Here is a 24115-nt window from a genome sequence, read left to right as displayed (position 1 = left end):
TTTTAGAACCACAGCGCCTCGCGCTGTGGTTTTTGAAATCACCGGTACTGGCTGGTACGTACCGGACCGGTATCGTACCGATCCGGCCGGCCACCGGTACACCGACCGGTACCGGTACGGCGGACCTTGTCTAGAGTTTTTCAAAATTTATAGCAATCACTCTTTTCATCTTGCAAGAACAAGTTATGCTTCCTCTTAATCTTTGAGAAAATATACTGAAATATTAATCAGAAAATAATTTATTTGAAGCTCAATTTCTTTCAAAAGCAATTATATTTTCTTTCTTTTAAGAGTCATTTGAGTGAGCTGAAATATTTTTAGCTTTAAGATTATTCATTCTTTTTTAAAAATAGTTTTTTCTTTTAGTGATGGAAGCAACAATCATGCAGAAAGGGATATAGAAGATCATTCAAGTGAATGTTTATAGAATTTAGTTTCTTACTCATAGATTCATATATGAAATACAATGAATCGTTTTAATATCAAAATAAAGTTATATATTTAGACACATTTGTGCGCAATCAAGATCATTGAAAAATACATCATTTAAACCAATTTTAGTACACTTTAAAGATAAGAAATGATATATTCCGGATGCGTATCGGAGCAATCAACCAAGGCATCAAAATTAATTCTATTTTTCTTAAGTTAGGATTTTTATTTAGGAATCATATTGAGTTATTCTCCTGAATGTTGCGATCATTGAAGCATATAACTAAGGTTTCAAAGATGTAATGTATAAGCATTTTTAAATTAAGTTTAAGCTTTTATACAAAATCGGATTCTGAATTTTATAAAAATTTCTAAGGAGGCTTTCAAAGTTATAATTTGAGATATGTATCTTCCACATTGTAGCTCATCTTAAATCATTACGATTGAAAAATACATATTTCAAACATATTAGAGTATATTCAGAATCTTTGTATTTAATGTTGAGTTTTGGTACAAATTAGAACATTATGTGCCAAAGTTAGGCAAGTTGAAGGATAAAACAAAATCAATTCATTTTTCCTAAATAGAGATATCCTTCTCTTCTCCTTTCAATTTTTAGATTTCAAAGATGATCGTGAACGACAAATCTGAAATTTCTTTTTAATAATACCAAAAAAATTTATGTAGTATTTCAAACATTCAATCAAATTATCCAAGCATGGAGCATTACAAAATATTGAGAACCAATAATTCAAAACATCATGCCACATGCAAAATATATTATGTGTTAAGTCATGCATTAAAATATTAGGAACAAGCATGTCAAGGATCAAAATCAATTCTTTTCAAATAAACTTTCCCTATTTAAATATAATCTTGCACTGATTTCATGCTTAAGGTGTATTTTCAAGTCATTAAAACTTGACTTGATTCTTCTTATATACTTTCATTTACTTTGTCATTCATTTTCTCATTTTTTTTTAAAATTTTTTTCCTTAACCAATTAATGAACATTTTGATTTTGTTTTTCGTTTTTACTTTCTTATGCTCTATACTCTATTTGCTCCCTATCCGGTAGAGTTGGAAGGGGCACGAGATACTACCACTAGCCTCCCTCTTGTGCCGTTCCTAATATACCCTACACCGAATAGTTAGGTCAAATAGTGCCGGGTACTACCACTAGCCTCCTCATTGGCACCATCCCTATGATGAGCAATATAGAAAGGTTAAAATGTTCACTTCAAACTTTCCTTGTTTAAGTGTAATTAATTACGGATTTTATCCCTTCCAAAAGAATGCTCACACAAGTCTCACAAATGTGTCGAATATATTATGCTTGTTTTGTTTTTTCTTAAGATTGTAGTATTTGCCTTTACTTAGATTTTATTTCTCTTGAATAATGTTCATTTTCTTTTCTTTATCTCTCTTTTTGTTATTCTCAAGTAATTTACATGAAAGAGCAGAATAAAGAAATAATCTTATGTATCATATAGACGTATATCATGCAAACAACATTTTCATTATGCTCAAGGATTCATAGCTTTTCACAAGTTATTTTAAATCAAAATTTTAAGCATAAACTTGTATATTTCATGGTTATGACATAGGCAAAGATATATTTTAGTTTGGGCAAACCATGAAACAATTTCTAAAAGCATAAGTCAATCAATACATATATAGACATAATATCAAGAAATTAATAATTAAAGACTTTAATCATGCCATAATAAGATTTAAGTTATTGACTTTGCTCAGCTAATTTATGAGAGGTATCTAAAACTATCGATTCATTCTGCATTCTTCAAGTCAAATACATACTAGATTTCTTATGTGTAAACTTTTGGCTGAAGAAGGTCCCCTTTCTTGTTTGCATGTGAATGTTTATTGTATCTTATGTGAAGGTGTCCTTCAAGTTGAAATCTCTCATTTTCTTGCTTAAGGATCGTGCATTATTAACAAAATCTTTTTCTTTCTTGAAGGAAAGTCATTAGTTTCTTCAAGATACAAAACATTCATACAACATATTTCTTAACTAGATGACTCAACATAAGATATGACAATAATTGAATGTTGAGTCATTTTACTGAAGAGATTGCCTAAATATAAGCAAGCACATGTCACTTGAACTAAAGAGATAGTTTCATTAACCAAGATGGTTCAAGGACAAGCATGTGAGGCAATAGGAATATTCACCAAGGTCAAATCAATTTCTTGTTTTCAGAATCAATTTAGCTTAGATTCTATTTGCTTAAGATAATTATCAAAAAGTCATGCTAGCTAAGTTTTAATCAAATTATCTTAAACAGTTGTTTCTATTAAAATTCAGATTATGATTCATTTGTTATCAATAAAATATGATTCATTAGAGTTAGATTGAAGTCTTGCACAAGGGCACATAATAAGCATACAATCTGGTCTACTAGCTGTATGATAAAATAATTATTCTATCATGCTTCAATACAGCTTTAAAACAATAGATCTACCTTGCTCATCCTTTTCAAATTCTACAAGATGGGGTCATAGACATACCTTCTGCATGCCAATCTTCTATAGGAGTTTTCTTGTGGACTAACTTTGGTCAATGAAGATCCCCTTTCTTGTTTGTCTTAATTTGGAGTTCGAGAGAAAATGTTAATTCATTCATCATACATATTTCAAACTCACCTTGCATGAGCTTAGTAAAATCTTCATATAAATCTTCATTAGTAGAACCAAAAATGATGTCATCAATGTATACTTTGAGCAAATAAGATATCACAAATTCTTCTTTTTTGATGCATAGATTTATCACTATTACTTTCTATCAAAAAAGTTACTCAAGCTTTTATATCATGCTTTTGGTGCTTGTTCCAAATCACATATTGCTTTATTATATTTGTAATGAGTATTTACAAATAAGGTGGTTATTTTACATAGATCTTCTTTAATGAAATCTTTCAAAAATGATTTAGTTTAATTTGACCAATTATAATCTTATTCATTCTTCTTAAGGTGTTTTAGTTTCAAATTGTTATATGTAAGCAAAAAGATTAACCATATACATATATAATCTGATTTTGGTGACTTGATGAAAGATCATTAGTCTCATAAAGAATAAAATGAATTGATATTTCTACAACTAGAATCTTTTCATTGAATATTCTATATGCAGTGCTTGATGAATGATATCCAAGGATAGAAATATCTTTATCAGATTTGGTATTATTTTCATAAGAACATATCAAGCATAACATGTACGACTGAAAAATATGAAAGATATACAATAGTTCATTTTCTATTTTTCAGAAGATCAAAAGGAGTTTTCATCAAACATAGATCTAATAGACACCATATGTATGACAAGCAGTGATGATAGCTCTTAACAAAAATCATTTAAGTAGATGACTATCATAAAACATTGTCTTTTTCATTTCTTCAAGGATTCTATTAACCCTATTTTACTTATGGTGTCCTTGGTGCTGAAATAATTGTATTCAATATTATTTTCTGTATAAACCTTATCAGGATTTTGGTTTTCAACACTATGCCATGATACTCTTTATCTTCACAGTTTGGAAATCTTTTTCATTTGAAACACTTTTACAAGATTTAGCAAATACAGAAAATACTTCAATTTTATTTGCCAAGAACAAATCCAATATAAGCTTTTTGAAAAACTTAGTGATGGAAACAATATCTTTAGATTTAGAAATTGATTCTTGTTTGTTTTCTTAGTTAACATGCATAGCAAACTTTGACCTTTCAGAAGATAATCTAAGTAAGCCAATGACAAGGTCTTTTGAGATTAAGTACATACTAGCATGAGTTGATTTTATATGCCAAAAGTGGTTTCTTTACTCTTGGTATTCATAATGCATAAAAATATACCAAGTACACATTCTTATGCCTAAGATCAATAAAAGATAATGTCATGGATAAAAACTCTCAATCAAGCATATAGAGGACTCAAAAAGATATTCAAAAAGATATTTTAAGAAAATTGATTAATCATTAACAAAGTATCCATCAATAAGTAAAGTATAACATAGAAAGATGGAGGAATTTGAATTTATTTCTTCTATTTTAATTGCTTTTCTTGATTAGATTTTAAGTTCCATTCTTTAACATGTGTCTAGAACACCCATTTGTATGAAAGTTCTATTTGTTCTATGGGTATCTTGGCACACCTACATCTACATCCTCATATTTTCATTTTGGGTACCCAAGCTTGCTTGGGTCCTTGAGAGTTAGGACATATGGTTCCTTTTGGAATCCAAATCTGTTTAATAGTAATAACTTTACCATTTGATTTAATTGTACTAGAACTATAGGTAAGTTGTTATGCCCATTCTTTTGATTTTTGAAATACGTTATTCTTTTTTATGATTTGTTTGACGAATTTATAACGTTTTTCTTTAGGGATTCATTGCTAAGCGAAGGAGTCAAGCCAAATTTTGATTTTTCAAAAACAGCATGTTGGCTTTCAAACATTATTTTTAATCTTTCTGAACTTACAGTGAATTTGTTAATAAAAGATTTTAATTGGTTAATTTCTTCACTTAAGTTTTAATTTTTTTCAATTAAATTCTGATTTTTCTGAATCAATTGTTCTGAATTTAACCTTAAGCTTTCATTTTCAGAATTTAGTTTGTCTTGTATTTCAGCAATAAAATTTCTTTCTTTTGAAATTTTCAGATTTAGTTTCTTAAGATTTTTATTCTTCATAGCTAATTTTCTACATTCACCATACAAATCATGAAAAGCATTTAATAATTCATTATAAGAGAATTCTTCTTGAAAATCATTTGATGTAAAAGTAGATTCAGATTTTACCTTATCTTCTTGTGCCATAAAGCACAAGTTAGTTACCTCTTGTAGTTCTTTGGAGCTAATATCATCATTGTTGCTCCTAACTTTCATTTTCTTGCTTGACTCTTCCTTGGTCAAAGCTTTCTTGCTTTCTATCCCTTTCTTTCTTTCTTCTTGCTTCCTCTTCTTCTTTGTCTTTAGGAAGCTTTTGAATCTTTCGGTGTTTGGGAATGGATCCTTGTTTTCATCACCGAATTCTTTATTTGTTGTTTTTTCTTCCTCGAGTCGACTCGGGTTTACTTGGAGTCGACTCGACTGACTTGAGAGGCGACTCGAGATCTTCGGGAGACGTCTCGTTCTCAGAGGCCTAAAAAACGATTCTCTGTCTTTTGAACTGATCTGCCTCAGAGTCGACTGGGCCTTGTTGGAGTCGACTCGGCTAACTTGGGGGTCGACTCTGAAATAGGATCTCCAAAACTGAGTTTCTGCCTTTCAGACTGTTTTCCTCTAGGAGTCGACTCGGACAAACTGGGAGTCGACTCGGCTGATGTGGGAGATTCAACATCTTTTTCTGCAGTCTCACTGTTAGTATGTAATTGAAGCACGTGAGCTAATCTGAGATTTATCATAAATATTTTTTAAAGTATCCCAAATTTCTTTAGCAGATAAGCATGCAGAAATCTTATTAAATATAGTTTCATGGATAGCACAATATAGTATGTTCATAGCATTAGCATTCAATTGTGCTAAGTCTTTTTTATTGACAGCTTGAGAGTGTGTGTGAAGGTCATTTATTATGATATTCCATAAATCATAGTTTTGTGATTGAATGAAAATACACATGCGTGCTTTCCAATGTGTGTAGTTTATGCCATTAAATAGTGGAGGTCTATCAATTAATTCTTCCTCTCGTAGAAAACTATCTATTTGAGTTGTCATGATCTTTGGCTCTTGATCGTGATATCAACAATTAACCTTAGAGCACCTGCTCTGATACCACTTATTGCCCAAGATGACAACCCAAGAGGGGGGGTGAATTGGGTTTTCTAAAAATTATGTTCCCTAATTTTAACTTTGAATTGAATGCAGCTGGATGATAAGATGCTACTTAAGCTCTAGGTAATTACAAGTAAAGCAGTGGAAAATTAAGCTAGAGCAATTGTACTATGGCTTTAGGGTGCAATTGATCTGAAATTAACTTGTAGTTGTATGATCAATTTTAATCTATGAATGGAGTGAAAGCTAAGCAAGTTCTAAACAATCACTTATAAATCAATAGGAAACAAAACTATAGATATTACACAATCAAGTATGAATGTAAGGCATGTAACACAAGAGATAAAGCATCACAAACATAAAGATGTATAGTGGTTCGGTGCACCCCAGCACCTACATCCACTCTCCAAGACCTCTTGAAAATTTTACTATAATCCCTCAGATTATAGCCGGTTGTTTTACAAGCTCACAACCTAACTTGTTGTTTTCACGAGATCACAATGAACTCGGTCGGTTTTCATAGGCTCACCGACTAGAACAAATCCGATTGTTTTCACGGGCTCACAATCCAACCCAGTTGGTTTTTTCCGGTTCACCAACCACAACCTTACACCGTTGGTTTTCCCTTTGGCTCACCAACAAACCTTAACCCCTTGATTCAATCCCTTGATTAAATCAAGTTATAAGATATTAGAACAAGAGTTTAAAATAAATCAAAGCTTATTAAACAAGCAGATATAACAATGTAAACAAATAGAGTAAAGATAAGCCCTCAAACAAGTTTTGTAGATGAGGAAACTCGGCTTCTTCTTTACGACCCTCTTCTGATTTCGCACGAGGTAGAGGATCACTGAGGCAGCACACAGTTAGAGATGAAGCTTTGGGATTCACTCGGATGCTCTTCTTTTCTCTCTTTTGCTTTGAATGGCCCTTTTGTGCTTTTGGGAGGTTTCTCTTGAAATCTCTTTGAAATCTCTTCCCTTTTCTCCCACTTTCTTAACTTCTTTCCTAGCTCTTTCCTTGATTTTATAGCTTTGGATGGCGTGGGAACAAAGATCTAGCCGTTAGAGACAAAAATAGAGCTGTTGGAGTTGAGAAAAAACTAGCCGTTATGCCTCCCAGCGTGCTCGAGTCGACTCGGCTGAAGTAGGAGTCGACTCGTGAATAAGAGTCTGCCGGCACTGTAGCTTGGAGTCGACTCGAGCACTGTAGCGCTGAAGTAGGAGTCGACTCGAGCACTATAGCGCTGAAAATCAACTCTCTGTCTTTTTATCTGTTCTCAGTCGGAGTCGACTCGCAGAGTCTTGGAGTCGACTTGAGCACTGTTCCTTGAAACTCCAGAGTGCCAGAGTCGACTCTGAACTTCCAGGAGTCGACTCGAGGACTATTCTTTTGAATCTTTCTTTGAATTTGCTCCTCCAACTTGAATCCTTTGAACTTGAAACTTGGGCCAATGAAGTATAACTTTCTTTCAACTTTTTGAGAGCTTTTGAGGCCTTGTATTTTTCCAACTTGCTATGTTCCTTGCAAAACAAATTATCTTTCTTCTTGCAATACAAATATTAGTAATTATACTTCAAGGTTTTGTGATCATCAAAATCAATCTTTAAATCAATCTTTGGGTCATCACCTCAGACGCACCATATTGATATCCGTATCTGTGTGGGTCATAGGCTGCTTGTGGCTGTGAGTAATAGGATCCAGTATATGACTTGGACTTGCTACATCTATAGATCATACTCCGTGTGTGAGGTCATTTGCAATTGCATCGTGTCCTTCTGAATGACCTCAAAGAGTTTATCTCCTATACGCAATCGTATCATGTACTGTGATTCCTATCCTGTGTAGTATGCGTAAACTAGAGCTCACCGATAAATGGAACCACCTTGCAGTTGTCTCATAAACAATGGTCACATGTTCTCTACTTTCTCTCTGGTCGGTGGATCCATGATCACCAAAACTCTCATCGCTGCTGCTTATGGTCTCTGAAATTGGGTGTATTGGCCCCTTCACACTCTTCATTAGGGCTGCAAGTGCCTTTTGGCATGATCAAGCCTAAATTGAAAATTTTGGCATGATCTCTCGTTATTTTGCAATTTTTGAACTATTTTTTCAAGCCCCTTCAAAAAAGGAGGGAAGAAGATTGGGGAGAGGAAACACACCTTATTTAGCCTTAGATCTTCCTTTTGAGAGCCTGAATCGGTGTTTGTGGATTTGTTGGGAAGAAACAGCGGAGCTGTTTTCAAATTGCGTAGGCCTTCCCAACCCCACTTGATGCCTTTAAAAGGCATCAGGTGGCAGTGGCAATAATGCCATACCCAACCTGGTTCAAAACCGAGTTAACTCGGTGCTAACCGGCCGATTCGCACTGAGTCGGCACCGAACCGTCTGGTTCCGGTTGGTTTCGACCGATTTTAGCCGGTAAAGTAGCGGTTCCGACCGGAACCGAATAGGATTGCCGAACCGACCTGGTTTCGCACCGGGTTGGCTCGGTACAGCTTGAACCGAGCGGTTCGGCCCGGTTCGGCAGACTCTGGCTGCTGGTATGGCTCGACACACCTCAAACCAGGCAGTTTGGGGTGGTTCCACTATTCTTGCTTCTAAGGCTTGTTTTTTATGGGATTTTAGAAGCAAAAATTTTTCCTTTGGTCAAGCTTTTTTTATGGTGAGTTTGTCATAATGCACTTCTCGCATTCGGTTTTTTGATTGCTAGTTGGTCAACACACTGGTTGGTTGGGAGACATCACAGACATTTTTCTTGTGCTGCTGGGAAGGCCATGGGCCTTGTTAGATGAAAGCATGAAAATATCTCCTAACATCACTGTTGCTGGAAATTGGACCCAGGGGCGGCCGTCGGCTGAGAGGGTGGAGCTCCGGCGAGAACTGGCGGGCGGCGATCCGTCGGCGGGCGGCGTCCTCCATAGGGCCTGCAAAAATCCCGGTGGCCGGGGTTTCCGGCGCCGGCCCTCCGATGCCTAAGTCAGAGGGGGCAAAGATATATGGAGGAAAATATGTCCAGAGTTTCAGTGTCCAGCCCCCTCTAAGGTGGGAGGTTCTCCTTTTATAGAGGGGCATTGGATTACCTGTGATGTGACGGGGCGGAGTTTACCGTATGATTGAGCATGTCGGCTGAATCAATGCAGGATCGTGTGCATTAATGTCTTCCCGTAGGAGGTTAGGCCGGGGCCAAGGAGTTGTCACGGCTGATCAGAGGCAGCCGAGCTAATTTGCCGTGGAGGGCTTGAGATCCGTAGACAGCAGAAGCCATGCGCATTAATTGTTGAGTAAGCCGGAGGTCTGCAGAGATCATGCGCATTAATTGTTGAGTAAGCCGGAGGTCTGCAGAGCTAATGCGCATTAATTGTTGACAGCAGTGGCAGGGGATGGTTTCTGGTCGAGCCGCAGAAGGATGTGATCGCGGCGAGTGGATGGCGAGGTCAAGCTTCTGATGTCGGGAGCTCCCAGATCGGGCGTTTCGAGGTCGAGAGCTCCTAAGTCGGGCGCCTGGTCGGGCATCAGGTCGGTCGTCCGAGGTCGGGTGCCATGTTGGTCGTCTGAGGTCGGTCGTCCGAGGTCGGGCGCTTGGTCGGGTGTCCGAGGTGGGGTGCTTCCGATCACGTGCTGGCGACGCGTTCACGTGTTTTGGGGGGACTTGTATTTTCCTCAACACTACCCCCGACTTCCGAGTTCGAGCTGCTCGCGAGCTCGGACGTGGGAAGTAGTTGCTTTTATTGCAGTGGTGGGGGCTAGGGAGACTTAAATAATGCCGGCGCTCCGCGCGCTTCGGGGTGCTTTTAATGAGGGGAGAGGGGGCGACGCTCTTTCGTCCTTCGAGGCCGTTTCGTGTAGTGGGCTCATGATGTGGCTCCGAGATCCGACGGGACAGCGCCTCGATTCCGTATTCGAGGCACCCGTCCAGAATAAATGCGTTGCTTCGGCTTTCGGGGCCGACACGTGGCACAATCCGGATAGGAGGCGGGTTCTAGCCCTGCCGATCTGGGCCGTCGAAAGGGTTTATATAAACCCCTCAATCTGGCCCTAAAAAGGTCTCGCTTGGCTGCTTCTCTCTCTTCCGCCATTTCTATTCTCCCGTTCTTTCTCAGCTGTGTCAAAGCCTCCCCGGCGGTGCCCCAGAGCAATTCCCGGCGATCCCCCTCGTAGGTCACCTCCCCATATTGGTTAGGGGTTCTCTTTCCTCTTCTTTGTTTCTTCTTCGTCTTTTTCTTCCCTTTTTCTCTTCTTTTTCTTCTTTCTAAAATGAGTTCTGGTCCGAACGAAGTCGGGTCCAACTTGTCGGGAGAGGAACTGGAGCTGGTCCGTACCCGATTCTTTTTTCGGCCCGGGTTTCATCTCGAACCTGCGGGGCCGGAGGATAGGGTGACGCGACCACCTCCAGGTCAGATCGGAGTGCATGTTGACACTCTGGGCCGGCCTGCGGTCCCTCCTCCACGAGTTCGTAGACGACTTGCTGGTGGAGTACCAACTCGTCCCAGCATAGCTCGCTCCGAACTCGTGGAGGACTATTATTGGGTTTTTGTCCCTTTGCCTTGCGCATGGGATCCCGATTTTGATGAGCGTCTTCCGCCTGTGTTTCTTGTTGAAGACGAACTCGGCGGATGGAGAGTGACTATACTTCGCCTTTCGGAGAGGTATGTCACTCTTCCGAGGTGCCCCATCCTCGATCCACGAGTGGAAGGGAAAATTTTTCTTTCTTGCGTTCGAGGCGTCGTGGGGATTTGACCCGAGGTGGGGGCGTCCTAGGCTGAAAGCCCTCAATAGGCTCTCCGAGCTCTCAGTGGACGAGCAGAGAGTCTTCAATGCTCTGCGCGGTCTCAGGAGGGGCATCAACCTGACCGACCTCATAAGCGAGGAGGCCTTGGTAAACGTTGGCTTGAGCTTGGCGCCTCCTGAGGGTAAGAGCGGTCACGTTGTCCTGTCTTCTGTCTTAATCGTTTCTTTCTCTTAGAATTTTTCTTCATTTCTTGTTTCAGATATCCCCCACATGCCGACCAGCAATACATCTCTCTTCGTCCGACTGAAGAGGAGGGCGGCCGAGGCCGGCGGGGCTCTCCCCAAGACCCGAAAGAAGGCTAAGTTGGCTGCTACTTCTGCCCCTGCCGAGGCAAGGGACTCGGAGGCCGGAGCTTCGGGGTCTTTCCAGGGGAGAGCTCCAGTTACCGAGCGTGCGAGCTCGGGTTCCGGGGGAGCGTCGGGCTCGGCGTCTCCAATTTAGAATATCGGGTCTCAGCATCTCTGAGGATCCGGCTGGTATAATAGATAGGCCTCTGAAGCTTGTCCTCTTCCCGGACCAAGACTGAGCTTACTGCAACCGGGGAGACGGCCAGGTACAAATAAAGAACTTCGCCTTGCTGAGGCTTGGTGAGTAGCGTAGGGAAGGCGAGAAGGCACCTAAGCTCTTCAAAAGCTTGCTGGCATTCCTTCGATCATAGGAAGTTCTTTGGTCGTTTAAGGATCTTGAAGAATGGGAGGCAGCGCTCGGCCGACCTGGAGACAAACCTCCCCAAGGCTGCGACCCGCCCGGTAAGCCTCTGCACCTTTTTGACCGTCTTTGGAGGTACCATCTCTTGCAGCGCTCGGATCTTCTCGGGGTTAGCTTCGACTCCGCGCTGGGTTACTACGAAGCCCAGGAATTTGCCCGAGGTGACTCCGAACGTGCACTTTGCAGGATTGAGCTTCATTTGGTACTTCCTGAGCTTGGAGAATGTTTCATTAAGGTCAGCCACATGGTGCTCTGCTGCTCGGCTTTTCACCAGCATGTCATCCACGTAGACCTCCATGTTTCGGCCTATCTGATCTTTGAAGATTTGGCTGACCAGCCTTTGGTATGTAGCTCCTGCATTCTTCAACCCGAATGGCATCACTCTGTAACAATAAGTGCCTTTGTCGGTGATGAAAGCCGTCTCATCTTCAGGCGCCATTCGGATTTGATTGTATCCCGAGAAGGCGTCCATAAAGGTTAGCAGCTGATGTCCCGAGATAGAGTCGACGAGCTGGTCAATGCTGGGGAGAGGAAAACTATCCTTCGGGCAAGCCTTGTTCAGGTCGGTGTAGTCCATGCACATACGCCATCTTCCATTGGCTTTCTTCCCGAGGACCACGTTGGCGAGCCAGTCCGGATAGGAGACCTTCCGGATGAAGCCGGCCTCGAGGAGTCTGTCTACTTCCTCGGCCGCCGCTCGCTGTCGTTCCGGGGCGGAGCCCCGCTTCTTTTGCCTCACGGGTCTGCAGGTCGGTTTCACCTGGAGTCGTTGAACCATGACCTCGGGGTCGATTCCCCGCATGTCGGCGGGCAACCAGGCAAAGACATCCATGTTGGCCCGGAGGAATTCGACCAAGCGCTCTCTTTCGCAGGAGCTCAAGCCGGAGCCGACCTGCACGGTTAGCTCTGGACAATTTTCTTGTAAAGGGATTTGGGTAAGAAGCTCACAAGGCTCTACCCGTTTCTTCCAGAGGTCGTTCCGCACGTCCAAGGTTTCAATGGGCATCATGCGGTCCGTTGCTTGAGTTGGCGCCTCGGCCGGTAGCTCCTGTTGGCTTGACGCTTCAGCCGGTGGTTTTGCTTTGTAGGTCGCCATGTAGCACCGTTTGGCCACCGTCTGGTCTCTACGAGCTTCGCCTATCCCATGATCAGTGGGGAACCGCACGAGCAAGTGGTAGGTTGAGACTACAGCACGGAGGGCATTAAGTCCCGATCTTCCCAAAATGGCATTGTAGGCTGAAGGCAGGCGGACTACAAGGAAGTCCGTCCTCACAGTGCTTTCTCGGGGGACGAGCCCAACTGTGACAAGAAAACTGATCTCGCCCTCAACCGGGACCGAGTCCCCGGTAAATCCGACTAGTGGAGCGTTCATTCTCCGAAGCTGGTTTTCTGTCAACCCCATTTTTTGATAGGCATGGTAGTAGAAAACATTTGCCGATCTTCTATTATCAACCAAGACGCGCTTTACATCAAATTTATTTACAATCATAGAGATGACTACAGCGTCATCGTGAGGGGTTTCAACCCCATCCAAGTCCTCGTCCGAGAACGAGATGGTTTCAGAAGTGCGCGGGCGCTTTGGAGGAATCCCTTCTTCGGCTGGCTCTTCAGCCGAGCTTCCTCCTCCAATGACATTGATGGTGCCGGCGATGGGCCCGTTGTCATTTGGATTTTCGGGCGGCACGGCGTTTTCCACTGGCCTCCTTTCCTCACGTCGGTTCCTCACAAACCGATTGAGTACCCCGCGGCGGATAAGCGCCTCGATCTCGTCTCGGAGCTGGAAACAATCCTTCGTGTCGTGGCCGTGGTCCCGGTGGAAGCGGCAATACTTCTTAGGGTTGCGCGGGACTCCTACATCCCGCATCGGGGGCGGGGGCTGGAAGAAGTCCCGACCTTCGATCTTCATTAGGATCTCGGTCCAAGGTGCGTTGATGGGAGTGTAGTTCTCGTACCTCCCCGAGTGGATTCGAGGTCATGGCGAGGACCCCGGTCGAGCCGGGGACCTTGGTTGAAGCCGCCCCTGCTGTCGAGGCAGGTTCCTATCCCGGCGGGGAGATCGGCTTCTCGGGCGGCCGCGCTCCTCGCGGTGCTTCCTTGTCTTCTTTAAGGCCGGCTCGGTCGCGCCCCGCCTAGAGGCGATAGCCTCCACGACCTTCGCATATTTCCGAGCTCGGGCCAGCATTTCGATGAAGTCAACGGAGAAGCTCTTCTCGATGGAGAAGAGGAATCTGTAGGAGCGAGCCCCAGTCTTTAGTGCCGACATGGCTATTGATTGGTCGAGCTCGCGAACTTTCCAGGTTGCAGCGGTAAAGCGGTCGAGGTATTCTCTAAGGGATTTTCCTTCCCTCTGCTTGACATCCAGGAGGGAATTCGATGTTCGCCGCTGGCGCCGGCTGGCAGCGAAGTTGGTGGCGAACTGCCTGCCGAGCTGCTCGAAAGAAGATACCGAGCTTGGCTTCAATCCAGATAACCAAAGCCGAGCGGTTCCCCGAAGGATAGCTGGGAAGGCCTTGCAGAGCATGGCCTCTGAGGACCCTTGGAGTGCCATGAGGGCTCGGTAACTCTCCAAGTGGTCGAGGGGGTCGGCAGTTTCGTTGTAGGGCTCCACTTGGGGCATTTTGAACCTCGGTGGGACCGGCTTGCCCTCGATCTGGCAGGAAAAGGGGGACTTAGTGGTGAACTCAAAGTCACCCTCGTGTCTCGCCTTCCTGCTATGAAGCGCTTCAATCTGGCGCTCTAGGTTCTCGACCTTCTTGTCGAGCTCCCCAGCCTGAGGGATTGTCGCAATAGTCTGCTCCGGCTCGTGGCGGTCCGGAGCTGACTCAGCCTCCGAAGGCTGCGGCATTCTGTCCAGGCTTCTCCCTGGCAGTTCTCTTCTGGGGGACGCTCGTTCTTCATTATTAGCCCTGGAGGAGCCATGAAGATTTTGGCCCTGGGGGATCGGTCCATTTGGAGGAAGCACTGGTTGGACCTGGGCCTGTGGAGGTAGCATAGGTGAGGCTTCCTCACGCCGCAGGCCTTGGACGGCGGCGGCCAAAGCCTGGACCTGCTGCACCAGGATGTTGAACTGTTCCGGCTGGACTTGGGGAACCGGGTCGGCCAGAGGCGGCGAGTTCTGGACGGAGTGTCCAGGACTTGGTGGAAGATGCCGGGAAGCATTGGAGGCTCCTTTACTTCTCAACTTTATAGCCACGACTCGGGCCCTTCCTCTAGCGCCAACTGTTGCTGGAAATTGGACCCGGGGGCGGCCGTCGGCTGAGAGGGTGGAGCTCTGGCGAGAACTGACGGGCGGCGATCCGTCGGCGGGCGGCGTCCTCCGTAAGGCCTGCAAAAAAGTCGGTGGCCGGGGTTTCCGGCGCCGGCCCTCCGATGCCTAACTCAGAGGGGGAAAAGATATATGGAGGAAAATATGTCCAGAGTTTCAGTATCCAGCCCCCTCTAAGGTGGGAGGGTTCTCCTTTTATAGAGGGGCATTGGATTACCTGTGATGTGACGGGGCAGAGTTTACCGTATGATTGAGCATGTCGGCTGAATCAATGCAGGATTGTGTGCATTAATGTCTTGCCGTAGGAGGTTAGGCCGGGGCCAAGGAGTTGTCATGGCTGATCAGAGGCAGCCGAGCTAATTTGCCGTGGAGGGCTTGAGATCCGTAGACAGCAGGAGCCATGCGCATTAATTGTTGAGTAAGCCGGAGGTCTGCAGAGACCATGCACATTAATTGTTGAGTAAGCCGGAGGTCTGCAGAGACCATGCGCATTAATTGTTGAGTAAGCCGGAGGTCTGCAGAGCTAGTGCGCATTAATTGTTGACGGCAGTGGCAGGGGATGGTCTCTGGTCGAGCCGCAGAAGAATGTGATCACGGCGAGTGGATGGTGAGGTCGGGAGCTCCTAAGTCGGGCGTCTGGTCGGGCGTCAGGTCGGTCGTCCGAGGTCGGGTGCCATGTTGGTCGTCCGAGGTCGGTCGCCAGATCGGTCGTCCGAGGTCGGGCGCTTGGTCGGGCGTCCGAGGTGGGGTGTTTCCGATCACGTGCTGGCGATGCGTTCATATGCTTTGGGGGGACTTGTATTTCCCTCAACAATTACTATAAATCTCTCGATGTATAACAATTGCTACAAATGGAATTCTGGCATGATAAGTTTGAGAGGCTTTGGTTTCTACAAAGTAGGTGTATCATTTGGAAGGCACCACATTAGATCTTATTTATTGTTAGCTCATATATTTCATATATCACAAGACACATTCTTTGAAGATATGAGAGGAGCTGACTTCTTGCTGAGAAAGGGAGAAATGGTAGGCAACTGGTGGTCTAGTAGGTCCGTGGAGGACTGTTCAATAAACAATGGCAAGGTTATGAAAGAAACAAAAGATCCTTTGCATGTTGGTGTTATTAGATTAATGCTCGGGGCAAGCTATATGCTGGAGGTCTGAGTCTTCATCTACTACTAAAAGTTGGTTGATAATTTATGCAAGGTCTTCTTTCCAAGCTTTGTTGTTGGTCGTACTTGTAATCAGTTATAACAGAAACAGTGAAGCAGGGTTGTTAGGAGGATCCCAAGAACAGTGATTCACCTATTCAATAGTTTCAGTAACTTGAATTGCTAGAACTATAATTTAGTAGATCATAGTTGTCTTAGTAATGCCTGTGACTTTGTTGAAATGATGTAGTTTTTCTTAATAGTCCAGCCCCTTCTTTTCTCCCTTTTCCGCTCTGTGGGTATAATGATATTTGGTGTCCATTTTACTACCATGGAAGTTATTAGAAACCGAACAGTGAGTGAATGTTCATATATATGATAAAACAAAGTACATTTTAAGTGTGCCACCACACAGAGTGGAGACATCTTAGATGTATAACACCCTCACATGCAAATAAAGCCATCAGGGTGTAGAACATTAGAATAGTGGAACAGAAATAGGAGTAAGAGCATGAACATGAATCAATGGAGGAGACAATAAATTTGAGCCTGTTATAGCACTAAAAATAAGAGCTGGATGAAAGCAGTTGACAGTTTGGGGACAGATTGACTCCATAATTTACTAGTTCTTGCTTCTATGAATGCCGTGGTTGTCATTTTTTACCTCAAACAGAAAAGGAGTTTCCAAATATTCCAATGCATTTTCTTAGTAATTACTACTAATGTTCCATTGGACATGTTCAAGAATGCTGTTTCTTTTCTTCTATCTTCTATCGAAATGTTCAAATTTGGGTTTCATAAACTTGGCTTATTAAATCATGGAAATACAGATTGAATTTTTCATGGGTAAACTGGGATCTTATATGAAATAATCATATTTTTCTTAGAGCAATAATTTTTTTGTTCTTTTTTGGAAAAAATAAACTGCATATATATTTGAAAAAGATTTTTTAATGACTGAAGGCATGGAATGCCGTACCGGCCCGTACCGGCTGGTACGGGCCGGTACGTACCGGTCCGGTCCTAGACCGGTATCGGAACGGATAAAAAACCGGTATTTCCCGGTTTTTTATCCGAACTGGCCGGTTCGGGCCCGTACCGGCCGGTTCGGGCCCGTACCGGCCGGTTCGGGCCCGTACGATTTTTTTTTTTTTTTTTTTAGAACCACAGCGCCGCGCGCTGTGGTTTTTGAAACCACCGGTACCGGCCGGTACGGACCGGACCGGACCGGTACCGTACCGGTCCGGCCGGCCACCGGTACGCCGACCGGTACCGGTACGGCGGACCTTGACTGAAGGGGTTTTATCCATTCAAATAATTATTTAAATTTCTTTCAACAAATTGAAGCAACTTTGGCTGCCTTATACCTAAATTTTGGAATTTCATCATAAAATGACGGAAACCATCACTTTATCTTGTCTTTTGTGTTATTGAAAATTTCTTGAATAAAGGTAATCCAATATAATCTGATTTGATGAAACAAACAAGTAATTACAATTCTTACCAATGCGAAACATGAATCAACTCTTGTATCTTGTTAGTTTATCTTGTAAGCAATGTGTCATTAACTTAGTTTTAAGAACTTTGTGTCAAAATCAGGGTGTAGACTGTGGGAAGGAGAAAAGCATTCACAGAAGTGAACTTTGGCTTGGTAGATAATTTTGGGTGGTTGCATTTCATTGTGTTAACTACGAGTTTGTATATGGAGCTGTACTAATTGTCAATAGGGTGAAATGTAGTTCATATATAAGCTCTCAAAACCAATGCATGTTGATGAAGCTAAGAGCCAGATTGTGACTCATGATATGTTGCATGTTTTATAAACACACTAATCCATGCTGTCATAGATCCATGACTTCATATTTCAAGGGGTTGAGAGGGAATATTACAGATTTGATAGTCCTTGCAGCGGTAAACATCATGTGTGGAGACAAGAAACATGAACATTTGGTGTTTTAAGACTATATAAGCATGTAAAGTGTAAGATATGGTCAAATATGTATGTTGTACTTTTATTTATCCTGCCTTCTTTTTGGGTTTGTAGTATTGAGAAACTTTAAATCAAGATTTTTCACTTATCAATGGGTATTGCTGGTAAAATAGGAATAATGTGATGCCATATTTTCTGCACATCTACTCAAGTGTTTTTTCTTTATGTTTAGGTGCATGAGTACTAGAAGAGATAACCCAAAGGGTTCACTTTGGAGAGTTGCAGTTGAGGGCTTCAACCGTGTACTTATTGATGATGCAAGCAGAGGAATTAAGGATTATAAAAAAGACCCAAATACCTATCGACCTATAAGAATACGTCTCTGGAAAGAGGTAGCAGATGTATATGAAATATTTCTTGTTGGCTCTTGTGGGCGTGCTCTATCTTCTGATGCTCCTTCAGCTGAAGTGCTCAAGACTGATGAGTTAATTGAGTTGACTGTTCTGAGTGTTCTGGGTGACAAGGTTCTTAAAGGCAAAATAGATGCTCCTCTTGAGGTGAACTACGCCCTAGACAGATTTTCTTAATGTAGATGTTTTTATTTTTTATGGATTGACCGTTCAAGTCTCAAACAGTTACTCACCTGAATAGGCATGTGGTCTTGCAGATTTTACAACGGTTAGTTACAACTCTTGATCGTTGCGCATCCCGTACAGGTTGTTTACCTCTAGAGAGTGCTGGCCTTATGCCTTCGCACTGCAGCAGATTCTCATTAAGCTGCTTACAGATGATTTTTTCTTTATGCAGGTAAAGCTATCATATGAAAATTGGGGCAGTCTTTAACAAATTATACATGTTCTACAGCACTGTTAAATTTACTTTAAAATTAAAGTCAGTAGTGAGAAAATATTATGATTTGATCCCAGAGTGGAAAACTCTGGGTAATATTTTCGAACACAGACTTTCCATTTATTTCCGCAGAATTCAGCACAATGGCTCATTGAATGTGAGCTAACTTGCTTGTTATTGTGGTCTCAGTTTTACTTCTGAAGACAGTTGGCATCCAATGAGATCAGAAGTTAGCAAAGTCTCAATTGATATTCTTATGAGGAGATGTGAAATTGTACTAAATCAGTTTTTGGATGATGAAAATCACCTAGGTACTTGATTAAGATATAGATCATAGTTTACTTTTTTGTTTTCCATAATCAATGGTCAAGAGTTCTTTTTTTGTTGTTATTATGTCTGATAGACTCAAAGAAGCATGTTCCTGTTGGAACTATGAAATATTCTCCTTGTCTTGCAACCTCTGAATGTGTGAAAATTGTTGTTGCAGGTGAACATCCACTGCCAAGTGTGAGAATTGAAGAGATGGTTTGTGTCCTTCAAGAGCTTGCTCGGTTGGTTATTCATTCCGGTACAGCATCTGTTCTTCATTTACCATCACACCTGAAAGAAGCTCTAGAAAAGAATGAGAACTTTGGGCGTGCCCATCTATTGGTTTTGTTCCCAGCATTCTGTGAGCTTGTTATGTCAAGGTTTGTTCATTTCACTCCTGCTTTATCTCCACAGTTAATATTTTATCCCTTTTGGTTGTTTTTTTAATCTCTTCTTTACATGACATGTAAGCCTTCATGGCTTAAACAAACATCAAACAAGAATGCAACTGTAATAACCATTTATGTTATGAATACCCCAAAAGTGATGGTAAAGTTAACTATAACTGTAGCATTAATCCTAGTCTTAAATATTGGGATTCGAGATTCTAAATTCTTATTCATCTTTCATTCCTATCAAGAACAAAGCTAATCTAATTCCTTTCACAACTTTCATATCAACTTTGACCTCCTTCTCTGTCAAGGTTGCTCGGCATAAACCTCAACTAGTTGGGGATTTTTCAAATCTTTCTTGCATATTTGTGCCAGCTCAACTAGTTCTTCATCACTTTGTCCTTGGTTCTAGTCTTTCACCTTCTTGTACCCATTTGACACAAGCTTCCATAGTTTTATCGAGCATCGGACTCAATATTCTATTTTCCATCATGTGCTTTTCATTTGTTTGGCCATTTATTGCCAACACTTCTAAGTTCTAACCATACAATATCTTGTGTCTTATTGTCATCTTATAAAAGGAATAATCCCTCAGGCATTCCATTATTCATATTGCACCAAGAAGTACCTCACCATCTATTTTTTTTAGATCTGCCTCCATCCCACTCTAAATTATTTTCGTATAACATATCTGTGATATCTATACCAATAATATTTACTGGCAAAAATTTGTATCACCAACATTACATCCATCCATTTGTGCAGTCATTGCCATCCATCAAATATTCCTTCCTTGTCAACTAGTCATGTATCAAACATCATTTTCCACCATAGGTTATTTGTCTGACCAGCCAATAAGATCTACATTTTGAAATATATTTTAACACCCAAATTTCCCATCTCAGTCCCTTGAAGACACAACCAAATAACTCACAATTTAATAATTTAACATGATCTTAAGTTTCTTGCATATAAACAACATAAGAGATAATGAATTATATATGCAATCAGGTAACTGTTTAATATCTAATTTATTGATTAAAAATGAATTAAATCTCTTAATATTGTTGACTTCATAAATTTGAAGAAATTTCATAATTTGTGTGGAAATCAATTTGACAAATTAAGCTCCATCATTTGAGGGCTTGAACAAATTAACAGTTACTTGTCTAATAAAGAATAACTGCTAGATCTATGAGGACTTGGCAATTCATGAGTTCTAATATATTTGGAAAGTTTAGCATTTATCATTACCTTTTTTGTTACTACATTATAGTCTGTCAATATACCCCTAGAGCTATCTTGGAACTGAAAGTTTGATGTCCATGTTCTGTATGGAAAATTCTTTGGGGCACCTGTTACATGCAAACGAAAGGTCATAGGACACACAAGTGCTGATTTGCTAAATTCTTAATCAACAGAACCCAGTATATGGCAACAAATCCCAGGAGTTCCACAAAACCTCTCTGTCAGGTGGCAAGAATATCTGCTATGAAGTATCATTCAAAAGCTTTATGAAATATGAAGGATTTCAGTTATAGATTAAATCTCATGCGAAGGTTTTTTGGAGAACAAACACTATGATTCCTGATTGTAGAGTTTCTGATGCCAGAAAATAGGATTGCCTGGACATAATTATCTAGCAGAACATTGAAATATCATGCAGTGAGGCACATCTGCCATGATTGGGACATTTGGCCTTTAAAATCATTATATTTGAAGTCTATATTAGCATGAAACAATTATTTCATGGGCATTGTTGCAGTGTGAAAGATGTCACAGCCTTAGCCGATGCTATATCAAAATTTGCATTGAAATTTGTGGGTAAGTTAGCGATGGGAAGTTATGAAAGCAACTTTCACAAATGAGCCAGGATGTCTTTCAGCAATCTTTTTTTTTTTTTTGTAGCAAAAAAGGATTGCTGAAAGACATCCTGGCTCATTTGTGAAAGTTGCTTTTGTTATGAAGACTGTTACTGGTGTTGTGCTGGGGAAGTTCACCTTTGGCATGAAGGACTAAACCTGAAAATTATCACAAATATTTTGAAACTAATGCACCATTCAGTAAAGCAAGAACTGATTTGTTTTCTGGAAAAACAATAGGAAGGTATTGAACTTGGAGCAGGGCAAGTCAGAAGTTTTGTCAGTTTTAATGGACTTAAAATTATTCTTTGATGTGACAGTGAAGCAAGAGTAAGGGAGCTTGTGCGCGTGCTGCTAAGACTCATTGCTGTGGAGTTGGGACTGCAGCATGTAACATGAGAATTGATCAACAGAATTGAGCTTGTGCACGTCCTGCCGGAGGCTCGTTGCCGTGGAGTAGGGACTGACATATAACATGAGAATTGATTAACAGAATTTCTTTGGTTGGATACTCTGTACGCATACCCAAATTAATGACGTGAAATCTCATGTAATGTATCAACTCCACACCCCCCTACCCCCGCGCGCGCGCGCGCATTCTGATCCATTGTAATTTTACTCGGAATGTTCTGCTTGCTTTTTATAGAATGCAGTCAGCGTTGTATCATTTCAAACATATCATGTTTCTTTCTTTTTTCCTGTTTGTTCTTTATTCATAATAATTGTTTCTTTATCATCCTCTTCATCTCCCATATTCGTACGAAAGTGAGATTTGATGCAAGAACTATGGTTCTAATGATAGGCCCCATTTGGAAAAGTTGTTGACAGTAGAGTTTTTAGAAGTAGAGTTTATATAAAAAGTTGTTTACTATTCGGTAACTACTTTTTAAAAGTGTTGTGCCTTTTGAACATGTGTTTGGTAAACAAACTGAGAAAGTACATTTGGTATGACAATGATCATAAAGGACACTAAATAGTATTATACAACAGAACATAATAAAATATAATATATATTAATACATAAATATATAATATAGTATAATATTAGTATAATATAATATAATATTGTTATAATATAGTAATATAATATTGTTGTAATATAGTAATATAATATTGTTTACTATAGCAAAATAATTTAATATAATATTAAATTATTTAACATAACATATCAATGTATTATTATATAATGTAATATAATATTATATTTATAGTATAATACAATAATAAAGATATAAAATATTATAATTATTTGCATAAATTAATTTTTTATAATATATCATTTTTTTAGTTAGGTGATAAAATTGGTTAAACAATTATTAAAAGGATATTTTGTGTAATTATATTTTATTACGGGTATTTTGGCTTTCCGATCGAACTTAAAAGTGCTTTTTCTAAAAGCTCCAAAATTAAGCTTCTTCCAAAAAGTTGTTTTTAGCATTTTTAGAAAGCTAAAAATAGATTTTTGGAATTTTTTATCAAATACTCCTATTTCATCTGAAAGCGCTTTTAGAAGGTCAGAAAGTGCTTTTTGGCCTTCCAAAAGCTCTTCCAAACGGGGCTTTATAATATATTTTGAAGAGCTTTTGGCCTCTTTGGGGGAGTTTTTGGCAGTAGAGTTTTTGAAAGTAGAGTTTTTATTAAAAATTGTTTTCTGTTTGCTAACTATATTTCTAAAGTGCCGTCCCACTTTAACATGTGTTTAATAAATAAATTGAGAAAATATTTTTGGTATAACAAAATGACCATAAAAGGCATTGAGTAGTATACAACAGAGCGTAATAAAATATAATATATGTTAATATTACTGTAATATAATATAATATTATTATAATATAGTAATATAATATTGTATACTATAGCATAATAATTTAATATAATATTAAATTATTTAATATAACATATCAATGTATTATGATATAATATAATAGAATATTATATTTATAATATAATAAAATAATAAAAATATAAAATATTATAATATTAGCGTAAATTAATTTTTTATAATATAATAAATTTTTTAGCTAGGCAATAAAATTGGTTAAACAATTATTAAAGGGACATTTTATGTAATTATTATATTTTATCACGGGTATTTTGGTAAAAAAAACTTTCTGACCGGGCCTAAAAGTGCTTTTCCGGAAAATTCCAAAATGATTTTTTTTTTCAAAAAGTTGTTTTTAACTTTTTGAAAAAGCTAAAATAGCTTTTCGAAATTTTTACCAAATATCTCTATTTTATTTAAAAATACTATTGGAGGGCGAGAAGTGCTTTTTGGCTCTTCAAAAACTTCTCCAAATAGCGCCATAGTTATCAGTAGTCCGTGTTTGAAGTCTAAGGACATGTTTGGTAGGCACTAGAACCCATGGAATTAATCTAATCGAAAAGTGAGAGGGTAAGTTTGTTATATTAAAATAAAAATGTTGGAAAATTATGTGCACTTTCTTCCTTGCCTTCTGCATTTATTTCACCAGCCACGCATAAAAAAATTCCTATTCTATGGCATATATTCAATCCCTCCATGCTATGAGGCATAAGCTTTTTATATATTTTTTTGATTTGTTTAGTATGTGGGTGAAGTTTTGATTGATTAGTTGAAATAGAAGAGTTCGTGTGATACATCTCTCTCTCTCTCTCTCTCTCT

At 40.4% G+C, this 24115-nt stretch overlaps 1 protein-coding gene across 3 annotated transcripts in view; it reads left to right on the top strand.

Moving 5' to 3' along the window:
- The window catches only part of LOC103696246 (ARM repeat superfamily protein), a 109019-nt gene extending 86869 nt beyond the window's left edge, over positions 1-22150 (top strand). For all 3 annotated transcript variants that reach the window (XM_088704234.2, XM_088704238.2, XM_088704236.2), the window contains 5 exons: positions 18295-18619; positions 18730-18869; positions 19101-19222; positions 19399-19600; positions 21795-22150. In XM_088704234.2, coding sequence (XP_088560360.2) covers positions 18295-18619; positions 18730-18869; positions 19101-19222; positions 19399-19600; positions 21795-21873 — 868 coding nt within the window. In that variant the 3' untranslated portion in view covers positions 21874-22150. The remainder of the gene's footprint in view (positions 1-18294; positions 18620-18729; positions 18870-19100; positions 19223-19398; positions 19601-21794) is intronic.
- Positions 22151-24115: the final 1965 nt, after the last annotated feature.

This window comes from Phoenix dactylifera, chromosome 9, assembly GCF_051530095.1.
Source record: "Phoenix dactylifera cultivar Ajwa chromosome 9, Ajwa_hap1_PhDact_Kaust_v1.1, whole genome shotgun sequence".
Taxonomy (NCBI): Eukaryota; Viridiplantae; Streptophyta; class Magnoliopsida; order Arecales; family Arecaceae; genus Phoenix; species Phoenix dactylifera.
This window is presented reverse-complemented; position numbering and strand designations above follow the sequence as displayed.